At 38.7% G+C, this 12,241-nt stretch overlaps 1 protein-coding gene across 2 annotated transcripts; it reads right to left on the bottom strand.

The window, feature by feature from the left end:
* Positions 1-1,073: 1,073 nt before the first annotated feature.
* On the bottom strand, positions 1,074-11,068 carry LOC133909585 (la-related protein 1A-like). 2 transcript variants are annotated; one of them, XM_062352087.1, is made up of 14 exons: positions 10,372-11,068; positions 8,923-9,478; positions 8,667-8,829; positions 8,222-8,312; positions 8,057-8,128; positions 7,434-7,966; positions 6,194-6,263; positions 4,032-4,133; positions 2,977-3,293; positions 2,738-2,878; positions 2,555-2,618; positions 2,136-2,281; positions 1,936-2,040; positions 1,074-1,521 (listed from the first exon to the last, which is right to left on the bottom strand). In XM_062352087.1, exons 1-14 carry the CDS (start codon positions 10,648-10,650, stop codon positions 1,383-1,385), a joined length of 2,778 nt encoding a protein of 925 aa, XP_062208071.1. In that variant the 5' UTR covers positions 10,651-11,068; the 3' UTR covers positions 1,074-1,382. The 2 variants fall into 2 exon arrangements, with proteins under 2 accessions (XP_062208071.1, XP_062208078.1); XM_062352094.1 differs by lacking the exon at positions 4,032-4,133.
* Positions 11,069-12,241: the final 1,173 nt, after the last annotated feature.

Genomic DNA, 12,241 nt, shown 5'->3' with positions numbered 1-12,241 from the left:
GTATATGCATGCATGTTTAGTTTCTATATACTATATTTTTTTTGCAAAAAAGTTAGGTATTTAGGTGAATAGCCTTGCACCATAGGAGGTCCGCCCTGTCAGGAAGATATGTTGTGTGCACATTGTCCACCGACAGACCGGAGGTGGTGGAACAATCTGTTGGTTATAGAACAAATGTGACGACCCATTCTTCTATCTCGATGGATGGATCGATCCATCGATGACAACTATCCATTCATTCAGCAAGGTTCTTGGTGACGAACCCCGGAGTCGACGAGGCAGATATCAGGAGCTATCCACCGACTGGTGAGCTTCTAAAACCACTCACATATCTAATACTATAAATTCAGCTTCGAGGTGTGGTGTTAGACCGTTGAGAAGTCACTTCACAAGTAGCATGCTCCTTGTGAAGCAAATGATTGTATCGGGTGATCGGGCTCGTGGTCGCTCTCATTCGACAATTCCCCGTTCGCTTCGAGACGCTGACCGGTGGTCCCGATATGAACAGTACTCATCAATCCGATATCCCTTCCCACTTGTCTATTCAAAACAATAGTCTCCTCAAAAATTCTAAAATTTATTTTAAGTGTCCTATAATCCATATAGGACCCATTTTAATTGAATTTATTAAAAAATCTACGTATAATTTAAACTAAAAATTTTTTAAAAAAATAAAACTTCTAATAATTGTTAATGCCTCAAATAAATTTTAAAAAATCTGAAAAAAATCACTAATATTATTCTTATACGATAGACTAATTTATAAAATTATTTTTAACCCTAGTTTATGGTGAAAAAATGAGTTTCTTTCTAAAATATAGATAAGTGAAATTTAAAATGCGAGATTTAAATAATCGGTTGAAACGCGTAAAAAAATAAAAAATAAATCTTTTAAAGAAACTCTCTGTATAAAAATATAGAAAACGAGATTTAGAAAATCAATTAGAGAAACACTTAGACGAGTGTGATTGTAGCATCATTTTTAGAGTAGTTTTCAAACTGATCGTGCCATCATTTTGGGGCAAAAAAAAAAAAAGAGGCCACACCCCCACAGGACAGCACCACGCCACCAAGGCTTAAAACTCCATGCTCTATTATTTGTCCATTTAACAAGAAAATTATTATCTATGTACAAATCCCACTTTGCAACCAGGAAGGTAATGAAAAAAAAGGAAGAATTTTTCCTGGGCAGCCCAACACATGTATTGGCAGGGGATATAACAAAATCTGCACAGATGTCTAATCGAATCCTTAGTTTTCAGCAAACGAAAAACTGCTACTTTCTCCTTACAGGTATGACCCACCAAAATTTCACACCGAGCCTGGACCTACTTAGCCTCAGCCTTGCTATGGCTTGCAGCCACACCTGCGTTGCGGCTACTTTATTTCTCTGCCGCCTCTTGCACTTTCTCCTTCGCCTTGAAGTCCTCTAGGGTCCGGAACTTCTCCCTTAGGAGCCTCTCCAACTCTGGATGCTTATTTATGGGACCACTATCTGGATTTCGGTAATGATGAAATGCCCTGGTTCAATAAGCAAAATTTAATAAATCAGTGACTAAGTACGACAATCCTACAACTGCTAGGTTGGGCAATTCAGCTAGTCAAATTAGACTCGCAACTTCCATTTTAACAAATAAATAAGGGGCACCTTGGCTTTAGAACCACTAATGTGGCAATGGCATGTATTACCATTCATAGCAATTTGCATGGACTTTAGCATCCATGCACCTACTCACGGGATGACACAACAATAATGATGTCACAAGTACAAGGCATAAGCTATAAGCCGATAAGTAAATGAACCATTGAATTATAGCTACCGTATGTTCCTTCATTAGCAAAGATAAAAATAAATCCATAGCAGGGACTGCAGCAAAATTACTTGACAGCAGTAAGGAACAGAGGAGTGCAAACAAACAATAAGCTACTAATTACCAGTATTTTTCAAGCCCATAAAGATCACCGTTATGGTAGAACTCAAGTGCAAGCTTCTCAAAATCTTCATAACCGTTATGTTGGAAGTTTTTCTCCAAACCATAACTGCAAAAACAAGTAGGCAGTAACTGATTATCTCTATTGTAAAATGTAAACAAACGATAATGGGAAGCTTATTCTTGAAACTTCCATGTCCATACCTATAAAATCTGAAGAGACACTCGAGCCCGTATTTGTAGTTTGCTGCTGCATCCTCCAGTGCAAACTTCTTAAAATGCTTGTACATATCTTCATTAAAATTATCTCTCAGATAGTATGACCAGAAGCGATAGAGCGAGTTCATTTGCTGCACACCATCGAATGAATACAATATGTCAAGATACTGCAAGATATCTTTTATGAATAAAACAAGGCATGAGTAAAATCTAGTCATAAGAGTCCAAATCAACATAATCATCAATTGCCAAAACATTGATTAGGTCAGAGTATTCCAAAAATTTATATTTAAAAAGATATTGCAGTGACACATAAAAAGTAAACATGACCACCTTTATCTATTTCTCTAGCTAGTAGTAATAAAGTTTTCATTGCAAGAGAAATATAGGAGAGGAAGGCGCACCTCACTGCGACCGGCACCTAACTTCTTACGTTCCACAAGGCAGTGATGTTTGAACTTATTGTACCTTCACACAAAGCATTAAAACGTGAATTTAAAATGAAGCAATAAAATGGAGGGTATTGATAGATAATGTTGAAGGGCAAGAAAACTTAGAAACACACCGCTACACAATTAGCCGTTTACCTTTGTTGCTGGAGTTTATTTTTTTCTAAAAGATGATAAGTTAGATGCTGAGATTGTGGAGAAGATTTGGGCACAGATCCAACAGGTGAGCTCCCAGCAGGAATTCCGTGAGGAGATGAACTCAGCTTTGAACTTTTATAACTAAACATCAATGAAATCGATTAAACCAACATCAATTTGAGGCAGTAAATTGGTAGGTTTTACTGAAAGAAAAAAAATCAATTAATCGTTAACATTACCAATGATTTTCTGGAGTAGATCCGTAGAAATATCCAACTGAATAGCCTGGAGGACTTTCTGATACACCACCATACTGACACTGGCTATTGGGATTATTCATAAAATTACCAGCAAAGAATCTCTGCTTATGTGAGGTATGTGCTTTTCTGTTTCCTCTATTTCGCCGCCTACATGGAATAGGCTGTCCAGTTTCGTCAATACCATTATTTACAGTACTAACATGGTTCCCTTTTGAACCACCAGGTGGTTTAGGATCAACATCTGCATTATCAGCCTGGGAACTTCTTTGATTACTAGTGTGCCGACCGTGCAGTTTCTGAAATCAGCATGAGGAAAGGTAAAATTATAAACTTGATAGCATAAAGAAGGGTCATCATATGTACCGGCTAAGAGTGGGCTTTGAGAAATACTAAAAGGCAAGTATAGCTCAGCTCATGTCCAAGTTCAAACAAGCTTGGTTCAAATATAGCTCCACAAGGTCTGTCTTCTGACTTTTGTTCCTTCACAACTGAATTTCAAATGATTTCAAATTGTACATAAGCAAACATGTGAACTAATGCTACAGTTAATCAGTAGTACTCCAAGATTTGAAACAGCAATGTGGAACTCGTAATTGAAATGTAATAAACCCTTCAAAAAGTATATAGTACGTATGATATTGCATTAATAAGTTTACCAGGGGAGTTGACATTAAAATTAGGTTATAAAATGTCTTAATTTCACACAAATAAAAAGTTGCACAGATAGATTCTTTCCAAATCAAGCCTTCGCAATTTTCCTACAAAACTATAACTAGACCGAGACAAGCTTGAGTAACAAGAACATGATTTGGTTAATAGGGCAAAATGGTCTTTCTGCATCCAATCAATTGTTGATTGAAGGCAAATGGACAGCAATGGCATAAGAGGGCAAGGTGTTGAAAAGCAATGGCATAGAGGGAGTAGAGAATTATTCAACAGCAGATCATTGTTCTGTCCTTTGGTCTTTGGGCATTGTTCGGTGGCATATAAGTTATTTTCTCAATTTTTTGATGTATTGGACTGTAATACATCACCTCATAATGATATAACGCATCACTTATTCTTGAAGCTTCTTCTGTTGAAAACGCCTGATGTATACTTGAGCGACTTTTGTCATCCTTTTCTAACCTAGTATCCTGTGAGACAGATAAATGAAGCAAAATCAGTGTTACAAAATGATACGTGTTTAACACTTGTTCCAGTCACGATAAGTGTCTTTTCGGACATCGACATGGTCCCCAAAACACAACTTGGTCCACCAGTTTCTATGGAAACCCAGTGTTCGCCTAAACGCATTTAGGCGCGCGTTTAGATGCGTTTAAACGCTAAACAATAATCCGGTGGGCAAAGTTGTGTTTTTGTATGTTCCATTAACAGTTAGGGTCTAACGCAGCATTAAACGCTAGACGTGTTTAGACAATCAACAGCGGTCAAAAACGGTTTAAATGGAGTTATTAAACGCAAGCTGAACGCGTTTAAACAGCTGTGCGCGCTTCTAGACGGTCGTCTTGTCGATGGCGACCGGCAGCTGGGCGCAACTGAGCGAAATTTTGGCTTGGTAAATTAATTTTGGACTGAAATCTTAGTGTCTTACTGATATTTGCCATATTCTTTTGTAGACAATTCAAATTGTTATGATAATTATTGGATTGATTGGAGAACACAATAGAAGACTGATTGAAGTAATGAAGCTGCATTTCAGCCTCTATAAGGTATGCCACAAATCTCACATTCTCACTTGGAAAATGTCTAGCACATAGCTATTTTGTTGCATGTTTTTTGCTGCTACAGTACATAACGTTTAAATAATCTAGATGGTCGTTTAGACCATTTAGACACTAGACTGCGGGTGACAAACCATCTGGCGTTTAGCGTCTAGGAAAACATTATGGAAACTTAATAAATTCTAATATATAACTTCATGTAAAGCTAATAAATTAAAATATATGGAAATATTTTTTAGATAAATCTGCTCATACCATTTCTATATGGCCAAGCCAAACATTTACAAAGATATTGTCACTCAAAATTAAAAAAAGTTTTGACAGCATGCATTCTAAAACAGCACTTAATTGACTGGAGGGACTATGATAGAACAATCATTCGTCCCATCAGAGAACATACAATATAACTCACTGCAAGATTTGCAAGAAACAGAAGAGACTAACAATCATCTTACTCAATCACATGTTTATCTAGAATTAAAAAAGACAGACCATTGTACGACAAATAAACATGATTTCAAAGAGTAAATATACTGTAAGACCTCAGAATGCATCTCGGTCAAGTAAATAACTTTTGAGGGCCTGTTTGGATGGGCAGATTGGAATCTAATCCTTAGGTTTTAGTATAAGTCTGAACTAAATCCAATAAATTCATGGTGTAATCCCCCTCTTCCAAACAGGGCCTAAGAAAATTAAAAGAATCTTATAAGAGTACGGCAGAACAGAAAAAAGATTGTGTTCCTCAAAAGCATAAAGTTATCATCAGAGGCATAGAAATACTATCAAATATAACTGAATCAGCTAAACTGCCCAATATCACCAGTGAAGGAATGCTTTCTACGGATCACCGCAACACTACCAAATATGAAAAGATAAACTCTTGCTAATGGTCAGAAGGAAAATAAATAAATATTGTAAACGTTAAAGCAACTTAACAAGAAGATGCATAGCTTTTTTAGACTTTTACTAGAAGAGTATCATCCAAGCTCTGGCATTGGTGTATTATGACATTACGCAGTAGTAACTTAACAAGTAACTGTATTTTATTCAGGAACTATTATCTATTCCTAAACTATGAATGTGCTCTCCTTATGGACACACAATAGCAAAGCAAACTCAAAGGACGGCATAAATGCAAATATCTGAAAACACGCAAAGGGCACAAAACACATATAATTGAAAAATGCCAAGTTTGTAATACTTCGTAGTACAAGATAGAAGTGATACGGGAAAAAAAACGTGCATCAAATGCAAGAATGTTATATGCAGGGTCTACATCAAAATGAACTTTAACCAAAATCAACCAACACCATTCAATCATTGCCCATAAGTTTTTGAAATATGGTGCATATTAAGAAACCAATAAAGGATACGTCAAGTGTCATCAATCATGATGGCAAGAAGCTGGGAAATTAGAGGCAACACATGACTAAAGAAAGCAAGGAGCACAAAAAAGAATAATGAAATCCAACCTGCGTGACAATTATTAGCCTATTAACGTCTTGGTCATCAACAAAAAAGTCATCATCCTCGTCATCGCCCCTGCTTGAAACAAACATATTGCAAAAAGAAATCAATCTTGCATGCATAGCTTCTGGTTTCTGTAGCATAGGAGATGAGCGATGGAGCACTACAGAAGCACTACTTTAAGCTATACTCAAACACTATCAACATGACCTTTTTATCTTTATGATAACACATGGCATCTAGTACGCCAAAATTCTCCTATAAATGTAGAAAAGTACCATTCTACTATAGAAAAAATAGTTTATCCATAAATGTAACTAAAACACACTATACCATATTATCCACAATCTAAACTTTGTAGTATGTAAATTGTAGTACTGCTTTATCTAAGAGTACCCAGCTTACACAAATAATAAAAGGCTTGGGTACATCAACCATACATAAGTATGACAAAATAAAAAAAAAGGCGGTAAACAACCATCAGTGGCCTAAGGGCATGTTGGATATCTTTCTCACCCTGCTTTGTCAAGCAAGGAAAAGCCAGGTAGCCAGCCCGCAACAGCTAAAGAAAGCAAGGTTGGCAAGGGTTAGATGTTTGGTTCTTTTGCTTTGAAAACTTAAAATAAGCATATGTTTCTTAGTAAAGCATGGTAATAACTTAAAAAATTATAAAATATATATTTTGGTATGAGAAAATAACAATATGCAACCAGCCTTGCTCACGAAGGATAGCCTAGGCTCTCCTCAATAAGCAAACTTTTCCTTACCCATGTGAGAAAATTTGCTTCGCAAAGCGAGCCTTTTTAGTTGGGCAATTGCTTGAGCTAGCAAGGGAACCAAAACATGCCTCAAGTTCAATCAGCTTGTTGGCAAGTTATCACATACAAATCATTTGTCTTCCCAAAAATGGGTAGAAACTCTAAGCTATATCTTACCAAATGCATACATACCAAGATAAGAACTTGTACAGCTTGAAACATATTCCCTCCGTTTACAAATAATTGACAACTTTGATTTTACTATTTAAAGTTTGACCATTGATTTTTTTCACAAATACACGAGCAAACATTTATAAGTGTATGATGTTACGAAAGTATTTTTGATAGCATACCAAGTGATACTTATGTTATATCAATCAACTAAATATTTGAAAAACTAGAGTTGGTCAATGTGTGAATAGTAAAAGTCAAAGTTGTCAAGTATTTGTAAACGGAGGGAGTAGATCATATACCAGTTCGAATTTACCTTCTATGTGAATAAAGGTCATCGTGTGAATGGTCCGCATGTTCCAGTTCCAATTCTTCATCAAGCAAGAAAGTGCTTTGATCACCACTGAAGCTAGAGAAGTCACTTGGTAAGCCATTAGAGAAACCTCTTTCACTTTGAGAATCACGTGCATTTATCTTTGAATTCACTTTCTGAACTTCAACTTCACCAGATCTAACAGAAGATTCATGTTTGTGTGAATTTATAGGGAATGCAGAAATGCTCTTAGGTTTTTCATCAATCCTAATGGCGGATAAGTCCTTATTCAGTGAACAGTTATGTGCATCTTCGGCTAGATGTTCCTTAGCAACTTTTGCCTCTATACCAATATAGTCTATGTTGCGTCTAATATCTTCAGAATGACAAAGCTTCTTTTGATCTTCAGAAAAGCCAACAATATTCCTCTCACCCATACTGCTATCCATACTGGCAGATGATGGACTCGCAACAGATGTTGTCCCAGAAAAAGAGATCCATTTTGACCAGTCAGAACGCCTTCTAATCTTGTTGTCCTGATAGTACACAGGCAGATGATAAGAATAATCAAATATCTAAACTAGAAGAGAAATTTAAATAATAACAGTTGAAATAGACATAGCAACCTGGACTTCTAGAAGAGTAGAGCTTGACAATGCATCTACAATCAAGTGTACATCCGTGGTCATTTTCTTAAGCTGCAAGTGAGCCAGAAATAAGGGAGTTGCTTCCAAGAACAAGGGCAAAATAATAGAAATACAATTTTTGAGCAATCTGCATAGAAGGTATACTCTGTTGAAATCTGCGACTTTTGAAACTGAAACCCAGCCATGCTCATCCATTAAAGATTTCAAGAAATTATCATGCTCCAGATTCGCATCACTGAAAACCATAATAATGAGTAAACAAAAGACTACAAGAAATACTTCTCAAAAAGCACATTTAGCCATCCATGATGTTACAAACATATGTATTCAAAAGTGGGCTGTATTGGCTTTTGCATGTATGTTGACTAATCGCAATGCAGCTGTGAAGCAAAAGCAAACTGGACTTTTTGATGGTCATGTTTCTGAAGACCAACGGATATGCAATGAAAATAAATTGCTCAGCACCACTACCGAAAATTAAATGAAAAAATTGTCAACATATTGTTACAAACCCACATGCCTATTTGTATTTTATAAGTATCATGCTTTCTTGGAACAAAAATTTCAACAGAAGAAAATAAGAATTTACCTAAAATAGTACTCCACTTGAGTTAGTACATTAGATCTTAACTCAGCAGCTTCAGGGGATAAAACAGGATAAGGAGCTGGCTGATTTTGGATGTAACGTGGTGGACCTCTCATCGGCTCCATAGGTACAGCGGGCATGTAATAATACATGGGATGCATAGGCCCTGAATTTAAAGCATTCTTCAATATTAGAGCATAAAAAACTTAAATATACAAAACATGAAGGGAGATGTCACTGCCAACAAGTAGAGCATTACCCGGGTATGGTGGTCCATTGATATACCCAAGAGTAGGAGGTGCCATTGGTCTGACCAAAGTTCTTGGCCCAGCACCTTGTGGTAGACTTGGGTTTTCTCTTGTACCAAACAACTGAGGATTTTGCCAGGTGCGATGGCCATGGCCTTCAGGACCAGGATGGGGCCTTGCGCCATGAATACCAACAGGTGGCCGCCAAGCATGAGTATCTCCTCTAGGATGCGGAGGCATTGGCCTGTTACCTTCATTGGCACCAACTTGATCTACTGGAACAAAAGGAGGCACAGAGTTCTCATATCCAGATTTTCCAACATGTCGGTCACGATTCGGGACCGGAACAGCAAAAGGCTGGTAAGGATATTCATGTAGTATCATCGGACTGGGGAGCACAGGGTAGAAAATAGGCTGCCCTGGATGTTGGGGATAATGCATCGCTGGAGGGTAGGATGGTGCACCATTGGCAGCAGGAAAATGTCGCTTGGGCCCATTTTTATGATATGCTTCGTGATTCTTGTTGGGATTTCCATGGCCATCAAACTTGTTCGTACGACTAGACCCCTAAAAAAAATTCACTTTTTCATCAAACTAAGAAAAGTACGAATAGTACAGGAAAATGCATAAAGCATCTCAGCAAGGGAGCGTGACTCTATATAGAACAGTAATAGAGGTGATGACTTTTGTCCACAAAGGAATTAAACACATATCTTTAACGTAAACCATTTGAAACTATATGAATGTCCTCACAGCGCATGAGAACACATCTAAATTGTATTATTAAGAAACAACAAAAGCACCATGTTTTTTCTCCCTCTGTTGTGTTACAGGGATGTGAGGAAGCAAAGACAAACCAAACGAGATTAACATTTCTACCCAATAGAGGAAGGACAATGGGAATGGGATCACAAGACCTACCGCGATGTCTATAACCCTTCAGGATGGTCCTTGAGCCAAAACAGTTCCCCCACTCACGCAATCCAACAAACAAGATCATGAATGTAGCAACAGAACAATACTACCGCATTTGGAATGAGCTCCAAGTTGACCGTAAGATGCTCCAAACCAACCATGTCATACAAAGGAATTATGATCTAACAGTACTCCCATAAGGTGGTGCTTCATCAGTTCAGCTAGGCGAAAAACTTACATCGTCATGGAAAATATAACCTACTTCAATTATAGTGCAATCAGATCAGCAGGAACCACACACCTGGCACAAAAGCGCCCAGCAAAGTTGGAAGCACTCTAAAAACAGCAAAGCTTCACTACTTAACGACAAAACAACACATACTGACACCCAACCGGTTTGAATCAAAAGGCAAATGTGATGCATATCTATGTAAATGAGCAACCTCTGCTACTTGCAACAAAATTTCCTTCAACAACTAACACTACCAAAATAGAATGACCCCATAAATAAAACTAAGCAAATCCGCAAGGGCGCCAAGTTATACCTGCGATGGAGGCGGTGGAGGGGACGCCGGCGCCCCCTTTGCCGAGTCGCCACCGGCAGCATTGCCCACTCCTGCCTTCACGGGGCCCTCAGAGGCGCCCTTCTGCCTCGCCTCCTCCAGCGCGGGCCACGACTCGGCCCCCATGACCGCCACCTCAGCCACCACCGCCGGAGGCGGCGTGGCCTTCCTCCACGGAGACGCGCCTGCTCCGGCGCCGCCAACCGGATCGGCCACCTCCGGCGCCGCCACGGCACCTCCGCCCACATTCGGCTCCTCCATCGCCGACGCCGACGCACCCCACGAACGCAGAGCTCAGAGACTACCAGACCGCTGGGTTCCTAACCCCGCCGCCGCGGCCGAGAGCGCGAGACGCGCGAGCCGGATTCGGAAGAGACGACGAGCTTTGCTTAGCCTGTGATTGATGCGACCATCGCGCCGAGGAGGAGGAGGAGGAGGACGACGACGACGACGGGAGGGTGTTGCGGGGCGACACGGGGTAGGGTAGGGTTTAGCGCGGTGAGAGAGGCGACTAGGGTTTTGGGGAAGGTGAGACTGTGGGAAGCAAGAGAGCGAGAGGGCGAGACAGAAGCGCGAGACAGGGATGGGACTGCCCGACTGGGTAGGCTGTGTGCGCGTCTCTGCGTGCGCGGAGCGCGTGAGGTAAGAGAGAGAGAGAATGGGGGGTGGCGGGGGTGCCGACGGGGAAAAGGCTATGGGCGGCTGCCTTCCCTGCGGTTTTAGGCTATTTCTAAGGGTTCTTTTCACGGAGATTTTTGTTTCCTTTAGTGTTTTAATAGTTTTTTTTATGATAGAATTTTTTTGTTTCCTTTAGTGTTTTAATAGTTTTTTTATGATAGAATTTTTAGGTTATTTTTTTAAGATGAAATTCTCTCTTCTTTCTCTTCGTGATTCCTCTCGAAGAGAAGCTATTGGAGATAAGAGGAAATAAAGGGAATGAGAACGGAGAAAAGAACGAAATGAAGGAAATATGGTTAGGAATGGTCTTATCCTGAGTCACGAGTGTTAGCGCGGATTGTACGAGCCTGTAATGCGAATTGTAAAGAGAACAGAGAGTAGGAGAGGTGAATATGTTTTTTTATTGTTTATATGTTTGATTTATATATAATGAAAAGATAAGTTTATGTCTCTTTATAACATATTTTTTTCAATAGGTATGACATATCTCTATTTTGATTATTAGAGTTTATTTTATAGTAAAACTAAACTCAGAAATAGATAACAGTAACTCAGACCAGTGACGGCTAGCTGCCTATCTATTTGACTTTTTTTAGATGGTTTGATCCTTGTGGCAAGTCATAGAGATTGACCATAAAGACTCTTTTATATTCAATCTAATGTAGAGTAAAAGATTTGGTGGTAGCGTAAATCTAGTAAGAAAACTTCAGAACCAAAGCTTATTAAGGACACGAGTAAATATTAGTAGTAAGTGTTTAAACTTCTAAGACAAATAGAAACGGTAGGATAAAAAAAATACAAAGACTGATAGCAACAAGCATTTGGATATCATAGAACATATTAATCCCTATAAACAAAACCACCATATAGAAAAAAAATAACTATATAAAAAAACAAGGCACCAACGTCATGGGAGGCCATAGAGCCGATAGAAGGTGTGCAAATATGTTATAAAGATGATAAAGAAAAAAAGCGATAGTGAGCGATCAATGAAAAGATCTCAAACCACGGAGAGTCTTTCAAGTCTGAGGATAAATATTTATGGTTTGATAAAAGAGATCTCTTTCAAGGTTTAAAAGAAAGAGAACTCTTTTGAAGGCTATGTTTGAATAATTTACTCATTTACTTGTTCTACTATTTATACTTGTATTACTCTATGTTCACATAGACCTTA

The sequence above is a fragment of the Phragmites australis genome, chromosome 1, assembly GCF_958298935.1.
Source record: "Phragmites australis chromosome 1, lpPhrAust1.1, whole genome shotgun sequence".
Taxonomy (NCBI): Eukaryota; Viridiplantae; Streptophyta; class Magnoliopsida; order Poales; family Poaceae; genus Phragmites; species Phragmites australis.
This window is presented reverse-complemented; position numbering and strand designations above follow the sequence as displayed.